The following is a 20,039-nucleotide window of genomic DNA, read 5'->3' as shown; positions in this document are numbered from 1 at the left end:
CTCTGATTGGTTGCAAGAAACTAAAGGAACTATAGAATTCGTTGCATAAAGAGATTTGAAAGATGGAAATATATGACGCATGTGTTTAGAGTTGATGCGTTTTCGATTCGCGTGAACGAATTCGCCCGTGGAAAGAAGCAGGTTTTAAGTTTACTTTTCTTTAGTAATGGTCAATATACGATAACCTTGAAGCACAATTTAACACACAATGCAGACCTATGTCGTATTATTAATCTTCTTTAACGTTAACTATTATTGTAAATAATCAATGGCCAGATGATTTATTCATCTTGTGTGATAAATATCTGGCTGTCATGATAATATTGCGCGCTAAATAATAAAAACGCGCGAAAACAGGAAGGTGTTAAAGAGGGATTAGCTTATACATGGTCATCGTGGATTAGAGCCTAGAGTGCGTACAGCGCGTACTAACGCAGGTGTAATTTAAAGACAAGTTGATGAACTTGTATTCATTGTATGATTTCTATTCGCTTCCTGCTAATAGTGATAGAAAAAGATGAGAAAAACGCTCAATAGTTGATGGGTCACCTGTACACGGATTTTATTTGTTAATTGTATTTGATGCGATCAATTTAAAATGAGCAGTCGGTTTTTTATAATTTCAACGAGTTAGACAAGATATCTTCAGCTGATAGACATATAGGCTAATTGCCACAAGCCTTTATTGAATGTTATAAACAAATAATAGTTTGATTTTATTGACTTTAAACGTATCGAATGTTACTATTACAACGGTTTTTTATTATATAAACCATTGTATATAAAAAGTGCTGTGGCAGACTCGACTTTTTTAACGACGCTCGTTCTGCTTCACCGCTTTGGGAAAATAAGTGTGGATGTTTAGCTGGAGCTACCCTTTAACTATATTGTAGATTATAGAGGGTCTAGAGACAACAAAACGACGTAACGCAACGTAAGGGATTTGACCAATCACAAGCGATGAATTTATTCGGCTGTCGCTTGTCATTGGTCAACACGCTTACGTTGCGATAACGTCCTTGCGTTGCGCCCTAGTGGGAACCAAACTTAATCGATGCAGAATGAAGAGTGTACGTAGAATCTTACAAAAATGTGTAAATATGGATAAGACGTATACATTCTTTACGGTAGTATAAAAGTGTTGGCTGAGGATGTAATAATACCGAAAAGTGAGGCAAGCCATTATTATTCAATATTTTGAACTTACATTGTAAATATAATATATATTCTTGAAGATGATCAAATATAGTTCAAAACAATAATAATGGTTTGCCTCTCTCGTTTCGAAGTTTGTTCATCATATCATTGGATCCTCCGGATTTTTTTTGACAAGTGATTGATTAGTTCAACAAGATCAATGATTTGGTCAGATATCAAATCAATATTTTCGTATGTATATATACTGTAAACTGAATAAATACTTGTAAAAATAATTAAAATTTAAAATAGAGTACGAGGAATGTTTCTGTAGGTTGATGCACCCGGAGAAGAGTGAAGGATGCACCACCAAAGCGCACGCCGCTCTTTCAAACTTAATGTCCGAGCTACGACGAGGGCAATCTCGCATTAATTAGAATTAATATGAATTAAATACTGTACAATAAAATGTCATTTAATTATCATATCAATTCAATTAAAATTTATTAGATAAAATATACAGACGATGAGACGGCATAGGCCTAAATACATACTTGTACTTACTAGAATAAGCCAGTTGTCTCTGAAATATTTGGAATAAATTGAATTTTGAATTATTTATAGTTCTATATTATTTTTTTGCGATTTTTTAACACTCCAAATGAATCACAACGCTGTGGTGTGCTGCTCTGATGATATAAAGTTACTTAAAAATAAATTGGTGCTATTAGTTCCATCATGGACCTATTTATAGGTTTTAAAATGGATCATTGATCCATTTTTAAATATTTGCGGTAATGAATTCTTCCGACAGGCTTTCAAAATGTTTTGTTGTCACCCAATATACACATACATACATCTGTATATTAATGCTACTAAATTGGTCGCGCAATTTTACGTATCTCCATCGAAACCGCTGAATGTGCTCACATTCGGCACACATTTGGCACACTTGAAGCGCCACACACAATATATATCACTTTCCTGAATTTTAAGGATAAGCACTAATAAAAAAGGCAAATAACAGTAATTTTACGTCTCAGTGAGTTGTACGTTGTTACGCAAACTCCTCTGATGTGTACCGCATGGCCGGATCTACAAATAGTTTTGTTTCTCATTGCATATTCATGTCTCTTCCCACATGTTTTCATCATTATTTCCATTTCTATAAAAAAAACATCATTAGGTCAAAAAGTCGAGCGGCGTTTTTTGTAAGAAATATTTCTTGTTACATACCGGATATATATTATATATCGGAAAAAGGATTGTTTTATAGTTTGCACTATAGTTTATATTATAAAAGAAGGAAGTGTTGAATAATATAGGTCTGGGTCTAATTCACCATTCCTTTTCAGTTGGAAAACGTTATACTTAAACATTTGTGTAAAAGAATTGGTGAGTAGATGTTTTTAATTACAGGTTTGTTTCGATATTCTACTTATTACTCCGTGCTCCTCTATGTTCCGAGTTGCCAGCTTGTGCACAAATATGTATGCCTCATTTCACGGTAATCCAAACATGGTAGGTTTGAATAAATTTTGTTCTATTTTCATTCAAGTACAGTATCACGCCAACGACATGCCTATTGGTGAAAAATCGTTTCCACATGAATTTTAAAACCTCCATTACATATTTCGAGATCCAGTACTGTCCCTCGTAACTTGAACACATCTTAGTCTGAGTTAAAACATTTGCATGGCGATAGGCATATGCATTTTGTTTTAATCAGGTAAACGTTCTATTTCATTCAAGATATGCAGCAAAGATTTCATTTAAAATATTTTTATATTAATTTTGAATTGCGCCTACAGACAAAATGAAGGTCACGATTGTTGTTAAGTTCGTGCTCATCACAGCAGCACTGTCTACAACAGAGCCATGTCAACTATGTCCTATATTTTGGGTTCCTTACCAAGGCGATTGCTATCGAATCTTTGCTGACAAATTAAATTGGAAAAAGGCTGAGAATAAATGCAACAGTTATACAACTTGGTTCGTAAGAAAAATCATCATTATTGTTAGGTCAATTTGATCTTGAGCATTATTGGTATACTAATAATAATATCCTGGATTTATTTAGCGCCTAATGTTGTGAAACCTCTAAGCGCTGTACATAAACTAATACGATTAAAGGGATTCCAAACATGCCAAAAAAACTACTTTAAAAAACTAAAACAATCTTGGTGGCATGGAAAATGAGAACGGTACGGTTGAAATTGTTAACCATCCTAAACCAATTTCTGACGTTAAATTCTCTGGACCTCAAAGTACATACGAAAGTTGATCTAGCTAGTTCACTGGCACGTGGCATGATAAACCCTGCATCTAAACCTTTTACTTATTTATAGGTTTCTGAATAGGCTGCCAAGTCTTTTGTATAAATATTACCTTAAAACTATAACTATTAATAATCTATTTTTTCAATAAAAGGAATGCAAACGGGCATCTTGTGTCCATCCGGAGTGAGGAAGAAAGCGAGTTTGTTTCAAGACTTTGGAATTCCGCTACTGATGAACTGGTAACTCGTGGACCGTGGGCCACCTACTGGATTGGTTTGACCGATGCAATAAACGAGAGTGCATGGTTATGGAGCGATAATCAGTTAGTAACGTATACAAACTGGTTAAACAATCAACCAGACAATTGGCATGACCTTGAGGACTGCGTAACAGTAAGGAACATGGATGGTTTACAGACAAAATGGAACGATATAAGTTGTAAAAATGAACAAGGTTATGTGTGCAAACTTCCACAGAATAATTATTAAATATAAAATAACAGCGGCTAAAGTAGATTTAGTTAATTGGAAAAAATGATGACAGCCTAGCCTTTCCCTCACACTATCATGAATAAAGACTACTTTGTTCAAACCCTTCCGAATGGAATAGCACTGGCCACTCAATCAAAGAAAGGCGTAGGATTTACATAAGATGCACAGGCAAAATAAAAATTAAATTATATACCGTATAATGATGATGATGGTGTTGTTCGATTTATATTGCGCTGTTATACAATTAAAAGATTGTCCCAAAGCGCTGAGAAAAAAACCAGAAAGAATTACAAAGAAAAAAGACTAAAGATAATAAAGATAGTTATAATGCATACCACTTAAATAAAGTAATAATAATGGATACGCTAGAGTGGTAAAATGTGTCATATCATACATTTGGGTTTGGGTTTGGTTATAGTTCTAGGCCTACATTTTGTTTACATTTTTTTAATATTAGGGCCTTATTATATTAGGCTAATTTTTTGAAACTGGCGGAGTAGTGTGAAAGTTTGAATAAACTATTTACTATTATGAACAAACATTTTGAGAACTCTTTTATCATTGTCAAGTGCAAACTGAACGGACTGCAACTCCCCAGCTGTTATTTTATTATGTGATTGACATTTGGGCAATGTTTTAAAGATGAATATCACAATTGCAGTTCTCGTCGCCGCCCGTAGTCGATAGCAGAGCCATATGACTCTAATAAAGTTACAGCAAAACGCCCTCTCTCGTCTGGAATCGAAACATCATAAACATGGCGGAGTTCAAGAAAACAACAACTGCGAGGTTTCCACGTGGTGGTAAAACTTTGACAAAAGAGCAAGAATATTGGAAGAATTTTCAGGTTAGAATTATCTAATAGTTAATTAGTTTAGATTCCAACTTACTGATGCTATTTTATATAGGACTATTCTAGGCCTATAGGTTTTCTTAGATTATATGGGTAAGACTAGGCTAGCCTAGTACTAGGCCTAGGTAGTAGGCCTAGCCTCCTAGCTACTAGGCTAGGGCCTAGCAGGCCCTGGCTGACTACAGTAGCCGGCCGTGACCAGCCACTCTGCAGACAAAGTCTTGGGTAACACTAGGCCTAGCAAAAATGAAAGTGTTTGTAGGCCTAATGCTAAATAGATAGGCCTATCCATAAATGAAATATTTATAATTAATATAATTTAAATATTTATTTCATGATTTCATGTTTCTACTAGTATAGCCTAGCTAGTAGTAGTAGGCCTACTAGTACTAGTAGTAGGCCTACTAGTAGTACTAGGCCTAGTAGTAGTAGGCTATATTATAGGCTTGTAACTATTTTAAGTATCAAAAAAAAGTCATAAATTAATGAATGCTATGTATTTGTAATAGTTAGGAAGGCTTGTTGGCTAGGCTATGCAATACAAATGCCTACCTAAAGTAATAGCCTAGCCCTAGCTAGGCTATATAGCCATAGATTAGAGAGGCTTTTATATGTACATACTTTAGTCACTCTTCAGGGCTAGGTTACAGTACTACTAGTTTTAAGTCATATCCATCCATGACTAATTAGCTGACTGTAGACTACTATTTTTCAAATTAAATTTTATTTTTAATCTGAATTATTTTTCCAGTCTTGATGAGTTTGAGTGTCATTTGTTGTACACATTATTACAAACCAACATTCATCAATCGACAATGACGATACAAAAATATCTAAGTAATTTATGCTTTCATTATAGTTTCCAGTGACGGTAAAAGACTATGCTGGAATCACTCACATTAATTTCTCACCACTAGAACCCTATCAATTTGTTACATCCTCATCAACCAGGGTAAGAAATGAATCCCTCATTACTACATTATACTACTGCTTACAACGAATGTCTTTTCTAGCAATGAGATTGTAGGTTTTAAATCCATTATGAATATTCTCTGAGACCATCAAAGTTTTGAAAGTTTTACGATACTATAGTACATACGATAATATCGTATAACCTTGGTTATTGTTTTTTCCCCTCTGAAGTAACTGAAAATGCCACAGTTTTCTTAATTAATTAATTAATAACAATAATGAAACTTTCAAGTTTTTAATGATGTACCACTTTATTAAGCACATAAAATTTAATCCTGCACACAATTAAAAACATAGAGGTAGCAGCAAATGCAGAATGATTGTTAGACTCAATAGCTGCGTAATCACATGGTCAATTTTAAAATAGAAAGATTGCTAATGATATAAGATATAATATAAAAAGACGTCATCATGACACTATACTATTATTTTGTGTATCAAAACAGGTCCAGATATACAACACTCTAACAAATAAAGTAGACAAAACAATATCGCGGTTTAAAGACATAGTATATGGCGGGATACTACGAGATGACGGGCGACTCTTGGTGGCAGGCGGAGTTGAAGGACTGGTGCGATTATTTGATGTTAGCGGGCGTGCAATACTGCGTACTTTCAAAGGACATGAGAAGTAAGTAGTGAATATTAGTCATAAGTTGTTTTAAAAAATGAATGCCAGCATGTTTGTGAGAAAAGGCATACATTCGATTCCTGCTAAATTTATCCAACAACACTTTATAAGAATGTAATCATATTTAAAAGAATGCCTGTACAGTTATAATTAATTCAATTTTAACATTTCTCTCTTCAGACCAATACAAATAACCAAATTTTTAGCGGATAACACCCATATCATGTCATGCTCAGATGACCAGACAGTTCGATGCTGGGACATTCCAAGTGAAACAGAGGTGGTCAAGTTTGAAGACCATTCAGATTATGTTAGAAGTGGTTGTATCAACCCAGCTAGTAAAGATGTTATTGTTACAGGTTAGTGTCTTAAGGGTCTTCCACACCTGTTCCAACAAGGTTCCTGTGCAGCACGGGAAAATCAAATCAAATGTTTCGTTTTCACGATGCTCCACGTGTCTATGTGCCAATCGATATGCGTGTAGCAGCGTGAAGACAAAACATTGATGTTCAATTTGCCGGCGCCTGGCACTTTTTCAAAGATTTTCAAGAAAATTATCTATGAATTTGGAGTATAGAAGAGAGATATTAATAATATTAATGTGTTGAAACAAAACAAAATTCTCATATTAGACATTGTCCCTTAAAAAATATTTTAAACAGCACATCCATTGTATGGAATGAGATATTAATGTTGAGCCAATGTTCTATGATTAAATTGTAAAAACTGTTTTTCCTAATATTTAATATTGTGAACATATTATATTTCATTGTAGGTTCCTATGATCACACTGTGAAGCTGTTTGACCTTCGAACTAAGGCCAATATCTTGTCAGTTGACCATGGTCAACCGGTAGAGAGTGTCCTCATGTTCCCTGGTGGAGGAGTCTTTCTCTCTGCAGGTTAGTCACTTTTTCAGTGTTATTCTTGGGGGGAAAAAAGAAGCAAAATTATACTTTAGGTATGACTTATTGCGGATGCATTTTTGCTCAAGAAACATAATCTGTCTACATATCCAACATTCAATTTAGCTCAAACTGCAAAGTCATCATAATTTATTTTAAATCCTCTGTGCTGTTTTGTCTCGGTAGTTACCTGCACCCTAATGTTGTTTGTTATACTGATTTTAATGTTATTTAATTTACATAAACCAGGTGGGAATTACGTCAAGGTATGGGACGCCCTCGCTGGTGGTCGTCTTCTAGCAACTCTTGGTGAGCACCACAAGACTATCACATGTTTATGTTTTTCTGGAAAATATGATCGCCTTTTCACAGGATCCCTTGACAGGTAAGACGATTAATTTAAATTTAGTTTTAAACAAAATATTAGTGTAGAGAATAATATAAATAGTAGTGGAAAGCTGTTCTCCACTTAGACTTCCTAATGTCCCAAATACAAACATACATGCATAGAATGTTCAGCACTTCCAAAGTGTCTCTTTTCAAAGACTTCATTAAAATCAATGTTTTTATTTTTGCTGTTTACTTTCAGGCATGTCAAAGTTCACGATGTAACAACATACAAGACAGTGGCTGGAATTACGTGTTCTTCACCAATCTTAAGTGTGGGAATCTCTGTAAGATATTTTGGGGTGTTTTTTTTCATCATTTGTGGTTGGGTAAAAATATCCAGTGCATATTATTGATGAAAATTAGATACTAATTAGTGTTTTTACATTTAATTACTTAATTGTTTATTTATTTTTATTTAGGCTGATGATAAAACATTAGCCGTTGGAATGGCAGATGGTTTACTTTCAATAAAACATAGAAAACAAGAAGAAAAAAAAGAAAAAACAGAAACAACTAGAACAGGTCCAGGGTCATCCTACCAGTATTATGTCAAAGGTCGTATGTATCAACCAAAACAGGTAAGTAAACAATCTCAAACTCAGGAGTAGTCATGTGATGCAGTTTCAACCAATCATGTTCACGTAATTACATAGGCTATGTAATATAATACATTATACTGTTTATACTTTTGTTTCAGAATGATTTATTAGTTGATCATCGAAGGAAAGAGAAGATGGCGAAATATGATGTTCATTTGAGGAAGTTTGAGCACTCTAAAGCACTAGATGCCTCATTACAAGTCAGTAGTGTTCTTTTTTGCTATTAGTTGATAAATAATTTATAAATTAGTTGTTAAATTATATTGATAATAGTTTAATCTCTGAGAGTGTCAATTTCATTTCATCTTTTATTTCGGAAAAAATAATACAGAGTACAAAATTCTCCATAGCTCAAGAACAAATTAGTGTCTACATTATTATAAATATAAAGGAAAAATATAAATAAACCGACGCCACATAGTCACATGGTTAATACAATAGCTTCATCCTTCATCATGAACTTCATTCATTCTACCATGTAGATTGGATGATGGAAGAGCAAAATCATAAATGCATTTCGTGACCATATTGCCTCCCCAACATGCCATACATCACCTTACGCTGTAGTTCATAGAATGAGCAAATGTGGTTTTCTACAAACATGGTGCTGGCCTTTTCTTGTTTTTTGCTTTATGTTATTCCTTTTCTTATTACAATATTTTGTTTTTGTCTTAGACCAATGTTAGAACAATTACACCAAATGTCACCATAGCAGTTTTGCAGGAACTGATAAGACGGGATGTTATTAATATGGCCCTTTCTGGACGAGATGAAAGATGGTTGCGTATTATGGTCACATTCATCAGGAAGAACATATCAAACACAAGTTTTAATGCAACATTAGTCGATGTAGCTAATGTTTTATTAGGTATGTATATCATTTTTGCACATAAAATATCAAGAAAGTAAATACGACTCTCTCTTGAATTTTGAATTTATTTATACTGGGTAACCTCTTCAGTCAAGGACTGGTCTCCCAGAGGGCCCAGTTATGATCAGTGGCTGTGATGTACTAATACACCAGGGTAATCCCCTACTCGTCTCGAAAGATGTACTAGGTTTTTGCACATAAGCAAATTAAGTGATCTACAGTAGAACCCCTATAAAGGGGACACATTTGGGAAGGGGTGGCCTCCTAATATGGGTGTTCCCTGAATAAAGGTATCCCGACTGTATTTACTTTTAGACTGCCAGTGCCAATTTTTCAACTCGCAAACATATCATCTTTAATTTTGAGGTACTGTACACTAATGGGACAGAAACGTATTTCCAGTCAATCCTATAAATTTATTTTAGTTTTTCTTTTTAGTTTTTTATTTTTTTTTCTCTTTTATTTCTTCAGATATTTATTCACCAGTTGTGGCAGAATCTCCAGCTGTTACTAATGCACTTAAACTGTTAAAGAACACACTTAAGCAAGAACTAGAATTTCAAGACAATTTACATGAAGTTTCAGGGATGTTGGATTCAATATTAGCAGCATCACAATCACGGCCGTCAGCCACACTCACCAGTCATAATGAACCTTTGATTAAACCATTAACTGTCAACGGCATTTCTTAGTATTTTGTTAGTAATGGATTTAATAGTTTATTAAAAAGATACAAAACCATGTGAATTATTCTGCTTTATTTCTAATTAATGCCTTAAAATAAAAGCTCAAGAAAGTATCCATGTGCCGGTCACGAAAATATTTTCCCAAAGACTTTCTCTGAAAATTCAAGAGAGGGCGTCCCATTATGGAGTATTATTATGAATATGCATCATGTTTCACCTGCTCTGCGGTCACCCTCTGAATGAACTTTTTAATACGCTTTCCGTCGAGCCGTCTGTGTAGTCGAATGGATTAGACTATGGACTTTGCATGTCGATATATGGGGTTCGAATCCCATGACCAACTTATTTCTACTTTAGAGGGTTAGGTTTAGTTATATTTAGGAAGTAGTTCGGCTATCTTTCACGTATCTTTCAAAGAGAGTCTTTGGGGAAAAAAATTGTGCGTAACTTCTGCAATTCATTTTAAACGATCTATTTAAAAAAAGCTTGGATTGACACTAGATCTGTAGCTATAACCGCTTAATCAGAATTACGAACAATTTTATAAATTTAAAAAAAAAAATTGTCCATAATAGTTATTAATATATGTATCGTGGTACCGCACAGTACACACTACAGGGTATAAAATACAATCACTTTGCTTTTTAAAGTACATTATCGACGTAACATGGATGGATCACAATATATACATAATAATATGTATCATATATTCTTTATAGAATACCTAGTGTAAAAAAATTACAAAATGTGACAAAAAGATTACAATATAAAGTCATAAGGGAAACAAATTATCTTAGCTTGGTTTTAAGTCAATGATTGTGCTTAAGTCAGTTTCAAAATAACCTAAGCAATTTTTACAAAAGTTTCTCCTTAAATTTAAAAGTACTGGCTTGAAAAATAGCCACAGTTTCTCACTCATATGCATATCAGTAGTAACTTTGTCACTCAGTATGTTATGTACAGTACTAAATTTCACGCATGGATGGTCATGGAACAAAACAAACCTTACACATTGTTATGTATTGCCATCATTTACATCTTAACAGTAGACCCGGTAGGACGTGAAGTATGGCTACCTCAGTCACAACAGAAGATATTATTGTTCTTGTAATATATTTTGTATGTGTCCTGTCGGTGGGGATAGCAGTAAGTATTTACTAACTGGTTTTAAGCGATTTTTATTCACATATGTTTAAGTAGGTCAACCATCAAGGACACCGACAATTTGATTTAGGCCTAGCCCCTGTTAGTACAGTCAGTGTCAATACAAAAGGTTTATGTTTATTAATCAGCCGGCCAATTCTTTTAAACATACACTCAGATTTGCTGGTGGTTGATCACTCAGCTTTCTAAAACCATTTTATTTTATATTCATTAATAATCAAAATGAACTATAGGGTAACACTGAGCAGTGTCAAAATGAATTTAATAATAAAAAATATTGTATAATATCGTTGTGTATCAATTTTAAGAGGCCTCATCATAGAGATATTTTAGTTCACTATGGCCTCACTCAGAATATCAACTGGAATTTTTATATCAATGAAGGGTTATAGTTACCATAAAGTTTAACAAAATTTGTCTTTATAATAGGGGTACAAAACAATCAAACCAGATTCTATTTTTTTTTTTTCATTTCAGTCCTTATTTCACTCATCAAGATCTACATCAAAAGAATACTTTTTGGCTGGAAGTTCTATGTTCTGGCTACCAGTAAGTACAGTAATGATTCTGTACTATGGACAATTTGCACATATGTTTAGCAATAGTATAATAATTATAATGTATATTGGTGTAAGCTATTCGACAGTAATCCTTGATAGCAGATGCTGCATAGCTGATTAAGCTGTCCTAATGATGATGACATCAAAACATTGTAATATCTTATTGATACTGTTCTATTTAATGAGTCGGATCCGACAATTAACATATCCTCTCCATTTCCAAAAATACAAAACCAAATATTTGTTTTATTATTTGTTTACACACATACTGTTCTAAACTTTTATAGTCTGTTACCTCTACCGTATATCCTCAGGTATCTTAAACAACCTACTTATCTCCTTGATCTTCTTCCCTCCTACACCCCTCTTGCTTGTCTTCGTTTGGCTGATCAAAACCTACTACTTGTTTCTAGAATTAACACCAAATCCTATGGACAAAGGTCTTTTTTGTTCTCTGCTGCTTCTCTTTGGAATTCTCTCCCTCGTCATTTTACTAATCATAACATCCCCCCCCCCCACTACCTACTTTATGTCTGATTTCACAAACAGGCATATCCCCGGGTATAGTCTCAGTATTGACTATTAGTCTGGATGTACTGTAGACCACTCTCTATCCAGTTAAGTAGAGTTTTTACAAGAAATGCTTAACAATCATGTTTTTCCTGAATCAGGGATTCCTCCGAGTATTGTCCCACCCCCTACTATAATTCGGCCCAATTTCGTGTTCTAGGAGGGTGGGATTATATCAGAGGATATATGGTATAATCAACACAAAGAGAGTTTATTTTATGATACAGATATTCTAACCAAAGAAATGTTGTAAATGTAGGTGGGTGCATCACTGTTTGCAAGCAATATTGGTAGTGAACACTTTATAGGTCTTGCTGGGTCTGGTGCTGCGAGTGGTATAGCAGTTGCAGCATTTGAACTCAATGTAAGTATGAGTCACCAAGATTCCTCCTTCTTATAAAAGTGATGATGCCTGGATGTTCCCAATATGGTGTGTGGGATCAGAAAAACAGAAAAAATAAACAGTAAATGTACCTATAATTTGATATTTGTGTTTTATACGGTGACAATTTTCCAAAACAAATAGGGAAATTCTTGAGTCAGATTGTTTTAAAACGGTGTTTGACTGGTAGATAACTTTATAATTTTTAACTTAATTTATTAATGTAATGTAATATATATATATATATATACAGATAGGAAGTCACTGCTTTTATAACAAAAATGGTTCTTGCAAAAGATCAACAATCTTGGAAATAAAAACTTGGCTCGTAATGTATAACCAATCATCCTGTGTGTGTATTTTGAGAAACTTTAAAAAATGTACCCATCTTATCATATGGAAACTGACAGTATATAAATATATTTTGAAAATTTAATGAATGCATGTTTTGCTTTTCTGTATAGGCATTATTTCTACTTCAATGTCTCAGCTGGATTTTTTTACCAGTTTATATGGCTGCTGGTGTATATACTATGCCGGAATACTTAGCAAAGAGATATGGTGGTCACAGACTACAGGCATATGTAGCTGTTTTGAGTCTTCTGTGGTATATACTCACTAAAATATCGGTATGAATTCATAATTTTTATAGAGCCTTTAATTAATTGAGCATGAAATATGAGAAAATGGGGCTTCCAGGCAAAGGTTTTTGGGGACATGCCCCATCCCCCTGTTTTCCTCACCCACTTTCCTAACATTTTGAATCCTCAAGTAGCAATTGGAAATACTGATAGCAGTATGGTGTAATGGTATTAATGGATGTCCTGTGGGAGGCATTACAGTAGTTCATATTGTTTTACTAATTGCCTTGTCCTTCAGATGTGACTTAAAGCTGCTGGTCTTTAGTACGTGCACAATATAATACGTGTTCAAAATGAAAGTGGAACATCTCCCAGTGTGCTGACCATGTGCCTTGACTGATCCCTCTAGCACAACCAGTATTAAGCTCTGTCTACACTATCAAACTTTATGTGACAAAAAAAAGTACTGTGCCCATATATGGACATGATGATGTCATATCACTACAATATTTGGGCACATCACAATTTTTAGTTTGATAGTGTAGACAAAGCTTTATACTGAAGAAGTCGGCCAATTTAAAAACGAAATAATATAAACATTTGTATATTGGTTTATATACAGGTTGATCTGTATGCAGGGGCTTTGTTTATCAATGTGGCATTTGGATGGAATATCTATGCGTCTATTGCCATTTTACTCGTTATTATCTCTATCTTCACAATTGCTGGTAAGCAAGCAAATCAATTATCTCTATTGTTATTCATAAATTCCTTTGACTCAGCAATTTATACTTTATACTGTATTTTTAATGCACAAAATAAACGCACCTGTTATCTCAACCAACAGATGTTTAACATTCTTTCAGATTAACTAATTTGAAAATACATGAAAAGTTTATTGTTATGTAAAAAATATTTAATTTACAATAGTCCTAGAAATAAAGGAAAAGCTAAAGTATTTATATTTTGGATAATTGGACAATAATAATCTGAAAATCACAGAATATAATTTTTATAGTTTCCAATCAATATATTTCCATAAAACCGTTTACTGTGTTTAATCATTATTATTATTTATTATTTATATATTTAAAAATGAATTGTTTTTGTTTTTTAGGAGGGCTTGCAGCTGTTATTTACACAGACACGCTACAAGCATTTATAATGTTCATTGGAGCGGTTATATTAGCTACAATTAGTAAGAAATATCTGAAATTTAAAAATAATACTAAATAGTGTTGTTGACAAAAACAGTAAGAGAAGAAAGAAGAAAGATATTATACCATAAAACTATATAATTAACTACTAGGAGTAAACATCTGGCATTGTGTTTGACAAAAACAAATTGTACCCAAATATGGTAGTGATATGCCAAAATATGGTAGTGGTATGCCCAAATAATGGTAGTGATATGACATCATCATGACCATATATGGGCACATCACATAATAATTGTGATAGTGTAGACAGAGCTTAATCCATTATCTTTTTTTAAATTTTATAGGTTTTAATGAAATTGGTGGTTACCAGAATCTTGAACCTTTATATGCAACAGCTGTGCCGAATGACACGCTATACAACAACAATTCTTGTGGCCTCCCACGGGAAGACTACTGGCATATATTCCGTGATCCGTGGGATTCAGATATGCCTTGGCTAGGCTTCTTCATCGGAGCACTGCCTTCATCTCTCCAATACTGGGCAATGGATCAGGCAAGTTGTGAAACATTAACTGACAGACAGTACAAGTAACTGTTTGGTATTTCCTCCATAGGTACTTCAGAAATGAAAGCTTACAGATTGACATCAGCATCTCTGAGTACCTAACTTTAAGTGCCATCTGTATACCACAGGTTATAGTTCAACGTGCATTGTCAGCGAAGAACCTCTCTAATGGAAAAGGCGCAACATTATTTGCTGGTTATCTCAAGATACTCCCTATGTTTGTTATTGTTATGCCTGGTATGATTAGTAGAATCCTCTTTGCAGGTAAGTCTATGACCTCATTCTTTACTCTTAGAAGGGTTGTTTCAAAGATGCACTTACTTTCTAATTAAAAAAAAAAGGTTATTATGTATATTTGTTAGGTTTTGCAATTTATTCCCGTTGTGGTTATAGAGCAAACAAAAAACTGGACAGCAAAAAGAAAATGCTGAAACGCAACTTTTGATTTTTATTATTGGTGACCAAGTTAGGTCATGTCAATTGATCTACATGCGGGACTATAACATTCATCCCCAATCTATTCCTTGAAACAGTTTTGGTCATTTCCAGAGTGACTGACTGTTGATACAATACGTAGATGCATACATAATACTCTGAAAGCCCGGACCCACCTGAAAACCGGACATTATTGGCCATTTGAAAGAGGCCCAGTGATGTGATTGTAGCTTGTTATCATTAATTCTTTAATATTTTAGATCAAGTTGCTTGTGTTGATCCTGATGTCTGCTATAAGGTGTGTGGTAATTCTGAGTCATGCTCCAACATAGCTTATCCATTGATGGTTGTTGAACTGCTTCCCTCAGGTAAATAAAAAAAGAATCTAAAGCCTTGTCTACACTATCAAACAAATGTGATGTACCCATGATGTCATATCACTACCATATTTTGGCACATCACACTTTTTTGGTCAAACTAGTTTGAAAGTGTAGACAGAGCTTAATGCAGTATTAGGCCTGGTTATGTTGCCCAAGCCTGACTGATCCCAAATTTATGAAAACTGCTTTGAGAATAAAAACAAAAAAGTGAGAAATAATATATTCAGCTGGAAAATGTCTCAATTTTAGTCCAGTTTGGCATACCATAGGCAGTGGTTAGTAATAAAACTCAAGAAGTAGTAGCTCCAATGAATTTCTCTCATGTGCTTATTTCTTTTATTTGACACATTGTTACAGTTAGTATAAACAGACATCTGTAGCACCTGACTGACAAAGCATGATTTTGACAAATAATTCTTTCTCAATTCATTCATAGGTTTAACAGGACTAATGCTAGCTGTGATGTTATGTGCATTGGTGAGCTCACTAACGTCGATATTTAACAGTTCTAGCACCATCTTCACTCTTGATATTTGGCGAAAATTGCGGCCAAACTGTACGCAAAAAGAACAGGGTATTGTTGGAAGGTATATACTCAACTCATATAAAATCATGTGTTTTAACTGTCCTAAATGTCTTGTTTTTTTTAGAAAGTCTGATTATTTGTTTGTTTATATATTTAGGCAAATTGGCAAGTACAGTATAACCATAAGTGAATTCATTCACTATTCTTCTTAATAAAGGTAGCAATTCTGTTCACAAGACAAACATATACACAAGATGCTCTACATAAACAAAGTCTTAATACAAGTCTTTCGGAGTGGAGTTGTAATTTGTCATTAGAAAAAATCCTGACATGACAGGATTTGAACTCGGGATCCTTGGATGGTAGCCAAGCATCATAACCATTGTAAAGAACACAATTTCACATATTGTGGGGAAAAAACACTTGTCAAGTAATGTGATTGGTTCACAATCTTATTCCTAAAAAGGTAACAAAGCAAAGTCAAGAACGTCTCAACATTTCTGTTGTTATGCTACTACTGCTGCTACAAACAATGGGATCTTTTTTGAAGGTTAAAAAATAATTCTAGTTGTGGTCACACAATCATGATTAAGTTTATTTTTTCCAGATTATTTATAGTTCTAATGGTTATAATCAGTATATTACTAATTCCTTTGGTGGAGTCATCCAACAACGGAGAACTTTTTTACTACATACAAAAGATATCGATCTATCTACAACCACCGATCACTGTTATCTTCTGCCTTGGTATATTCTGGGAGCGAGCTACCGAAGCTGTAAGTAATTGAGTTGAGTTTCTAGTTTAGAGTGTACATGGACTTTTCAGATTCTTAAGCTTTGATGGCCCAGCATCATTTTCTGAATTTGAATTTGTTATTTATTTATACTGGGTAACCTCTTCAGTCAAAGTCTGGTCTCTCAGAGGGCTCCTACTCGTCTCAAAAGATGTACTAAGTTTAAAGTGCACATGAGCTAGATGTGAACACTGGACCTATGGTTTATAGTCCTTATCCAAGAAGACTTGTTCTACAACCAAAGCTGTGGAGCGAGTGAGCCTTGAACCTTTGCCGAAGGTTATGGCTACATAATTACGATTCCATTATCTTAACCGCTTGGCCACTCACAACATATGTTGTTTAGATTTATAGTTGGCACATATTTTGATTCCCTGCTCACTAGAGGGCATATCAAAAATTGGAACAAAAAACCAATACACACTACTTTCTTTCAAAATTACTGAAACTTTCCCCTTTTAAAATTACTTATTTTTCATAGGGTGCATTCTATGCCCTTATTGGAGCTCATCTTGTTTCTCTAATTCGCATCATTTTGGAGTTTGTATATCCAGAGCCTCTCTGTGGAGAGCCTGACGATCGGCCTAGCATCATGAAGCTACACTACTTCTACGTTGGTACTATTATTCTGGTCGTTGCTCTGGTCATACAAATCACACTCAGTTACTTTACAACACCAGTTGATAAAGATAAAGTAAGAATTTTTAAATATTTATAAAGTTAATAGTATACAAATAATGAATGTTTATGAGTTTAATAGGTTGAATATTTCATTAGTTGAAAGTAGTATTTATTAACTGTATATAAGACAATGTTTCAACAAATGAAATATTCTCTCCGTTCAACAAAAACAAAACAGTGTTGGTTTTATAACATATCTATTATTCTAGTAATAAGTAAACATTTATTCAATTAATCCACTGCTTTCATCTCAGATTTTGGTATTGGAGTAGGAAATTAAAAATGCTTTTGAATACAGACAAAAATAATTACTATTTTTACCTTTTTATAAAGTTATTTAAACTAACATGGTGGACACGATATGGCGACCCTAACAGAAGTGATACGCCATTAGTAGACAATGAGGAAACAGAGACTGGTAACTACGGATTGAGTACAGTGTCTAATGTTGAAACTGAAATACAAGTTGATAATGAAGAAACCAATCAGAGGACTCCATCTAAAACAGGTAATATACATTAGTATAAAATACTCATCTTCACACATCTTTAGAACTGTTCAGTGTGCTTATATTGTAATAGGACGAGTCCATACACACTTGGCAAAGTACAATTACAAATCCCTCTGGAAGTGAAGATAAATTTCCTTAAATTAGCAGCGGTGAAATGCCCGAGCAGATCAGTTAAGGTAGGGGCGTTGTTTACCGTACCTAAAGAGCCAACAACATCAGCAAGGGTTCGAGGCTGACTCGCTCCTAGTTCTGGTGGTGGAACAAGTCTTCTCGGATAAGGACTATAAACCGTATGTCCAGTGTACACAGTTATAACCTGTGTGCAGTTTAAAGAACCCAGTTCATTATTCAAGAAGAGTAGGGGGTTAACCCGGTGAACTGGTTCACAAGATAGCCCCTGTATCAGGGGAACTACCACCTATCTGATAGGACAGTGATTAAATTACTATTGGTAATAAAGACATAAAATAAAATCAAAATAAATAATAAATAAATACACTATTTAAACGATTGTAACATGTGTTTAATATTTTCAGATGATATTACCGACATACAGATTGAGGAAAATGCTAATAAGACAAATGTATTTCAGTTTTTCAAGTGGTTCTGTGGCGTCCCAGACGAAATAAAAACAGAACCAAAAACAACAGAAACATCGAGAAGTATAGAGCAAGAACCACGGCATCAACTCATATTAAACAGTGTGTTAGTAGCTCTCTTAGGAATCTGTATCTTTTTATATGCTTATTATGGTTGATGCATTTTTCAGTTTGTATTGAATGTATAATTTAGAATATTTTATCTTTTTATTGATGTATTTAATGAATATTCCGAAAAAACAGCGTGGTGAATATAATAATAGGGAATAATTTAATATAATGAAAAGTCTATATTATTTAATTAAGATGAAAATTCTTTTTATTTTTTTACATAAAGTGGGTGATTTTGACAAAAATCCCTGTACAGGGATTTTCTCGAAAAATGACAAAATTTCAACCTTTTTATTTTTCGACATAAAGTGGTCCCATGACACTATAAGATGTTGATATGGTACTATACGTGCACATATAGCAAAATTAGTGCATATTAATTGGATTTTTAAAATGTCCACATTTTGGTGATTTTGACAAAAATCCCTGTACTATAGTACAAGGATTTTCTCGAAAAATGACGAAATTTCGACCTTTTTATTTTTCGACATAAAGTGGTCATATGACACTATAAGATGATGATATGGTACTATACGTGCACATATATCAATATTAGTGCATATTAATTGGATTTTTTAAAGGTCCAAATTTTGGTGATTTTGACAAAAATCCCTGTACTATAGTACAGGGATTTTCTCGAAAAATGACGAAATTTCGACCTTTTTATTTTTCGACATAAAGTGGTCCCATAACACTATAAGATGATGATATGGTACTATACGTGCACATAGAGCAATATTAGTGCATATTTCGACCTTTTTATTTTTCGACATAAAGTGGTCATATGACACTATAAGATGATGATATGGTACTATACGTGCACATATATCAATATTAGTGCATATTAATTGGATTTTTTAAAGGTCGAAATTTGGGTGATTTTGACAAAAATCCCTGTACTAATAGTACAGGGATTTTCTCAAAAAATGACGAAATTTCGACCTTTTTATTTTTCGACATAAAGTGGTCCCATGACACTATAAGATGATGATATGGTACTATATGTGCACATATAGCAATATTAGTGCATATTAATTGGATTTTCTCAAAAAATGACCAAATTTCAACCTTTTTATTTTTCGACATAAAGTGGTCCCATGACACTATAAGATGTTGATATGGTACTATACGTGCACATATAGCAACATTAGTGCATATTAATTGGATTTTTAAAATGTCCAAATTTTGGTGATTTTGACAAAAATCC

The 20,039-nt window shown here is 33.9% G+C and overlaps 3 protein-coding genes across 4 annotated transcripts; all 3 read left to right on the top strand.

The window, feature by feature from the left end:
- The first annotated feature begins 2,432 nt into the window (after window positions 1-2,432).
- Window positions 2,433-4,446, top strand: LOC144845267 (echinoidin-like). 2 transcript variants are annotated; one of them, XM_078702457.1, is made up of 3 exons: window positions 2,433-2,532; window positions 2,949-3,129; window positions 3,568-4,446. In XM_078702457.1, the coding sequence occupies exons 2-3, from the start codon at window positions 2,954-2,956 to the stop codon at window positions 3,902-3,904; spliced, it is 513 nt and encodes a 170-aa protein (XP_078558583.1). In that variant the 5' UTR covers window positions 2,433-2,532; window positions 2,949-2,953; the 3' UTR covers window positions 3,905-4,446. The 2 variants fall into 2 exon arrangements, with proteins under 2 accessions (XP_078558583.1, XP_078558584.1); XM_078702458.1 differs by having other exon boundaries at window positions 2,524-2,658.
- Window positions 4,447-4,624: 178 nt separating this feature from the next.
- On the top strand, window positions 4,625-9,868 carry LOC144844406 (U3 small nucleolar RNA-associated protein 15 homolog). Its single transcript, XM_078701301.1, has 11 exons — window positions 4,625-4,754; window positions 5,620-5,712; window positions 6,179-6,363; window positions 6,544-6,722; window positions 7,139-7,264; window positions 7,517-7,652; window positions 7,857-7,941; window positions 8,077-8,235; window positions 8,355-8,456; window positions 8,932-9,124; window positions 9,599-9,868. The coding sequence occupies exons 1-11, from the start codon at window positions 4,665-4,667 to the stop codon at window positions 9,817-9,819; spliced, it is 1,569 nt and encodes a 522-aa protein (XP_078557427.1). The 5' UTR covers window positions 4,625-4,664; the 3' UTR covers window positions 9,820-9,868.
- A 983-nt stretch (window positions 9,869-10,851) lies between these two features.
- Window positions 10,852-19,007, top strand: LOC144845801 (sodium/mannose cotransporter SLC5A10-like). The gene is made up of 14 exons (XM_078703245.1): window positions 10,852-10,959; window positions 11,455-11,526; window positions 12,367-12,471; window positions 12,954-13,118; window positions 13,693-13,798; window positions 14,188-14,268; window positions 14,575-14,783; window positions 14,924-15,059; window positions 15,491-15,598; window positions 16,047-16,197; window positions 16,744-16,912; window positions 17,412-17,624; window positions 17,945-18,119; window positions 18,659-19,007. The coding sequence occupies exons 1-14, from the start codon at window positions 10,882-10,884 to the stop codon at window positions 18,877-18,879; spliced, it is 1,989 nt and encodes a 662-aa protein (XP_078559371.1). The 5' UTR covers window positions 10,852-10,881; the 3' UTR covers window positions 18,880-19,007.
- The last annotated feature ends 1,032 nt before the right edge of the window (window positions 19,008-20,039 follow it).

This window comes from Antedon bifida, chromosome 6 (genome assembly GCF_963402885.1).
Source record: "Antedon bifida chromosome 6, ecAntBifi1.1, whole genome shotgun sequence".
Classification (NCBI taxonomy): domain Eukaryota; kingdom Metazoa; phylum Echinodermata; class Crinoidea; order Comatulida; family Antedonidae; genus Antedon; species Antedon bifida.
The sequence above is the reverse complement of the archived record's forward strand: the minus strand, read 5'-3'. Positions and strand labels throughout refer to the sequence as shown.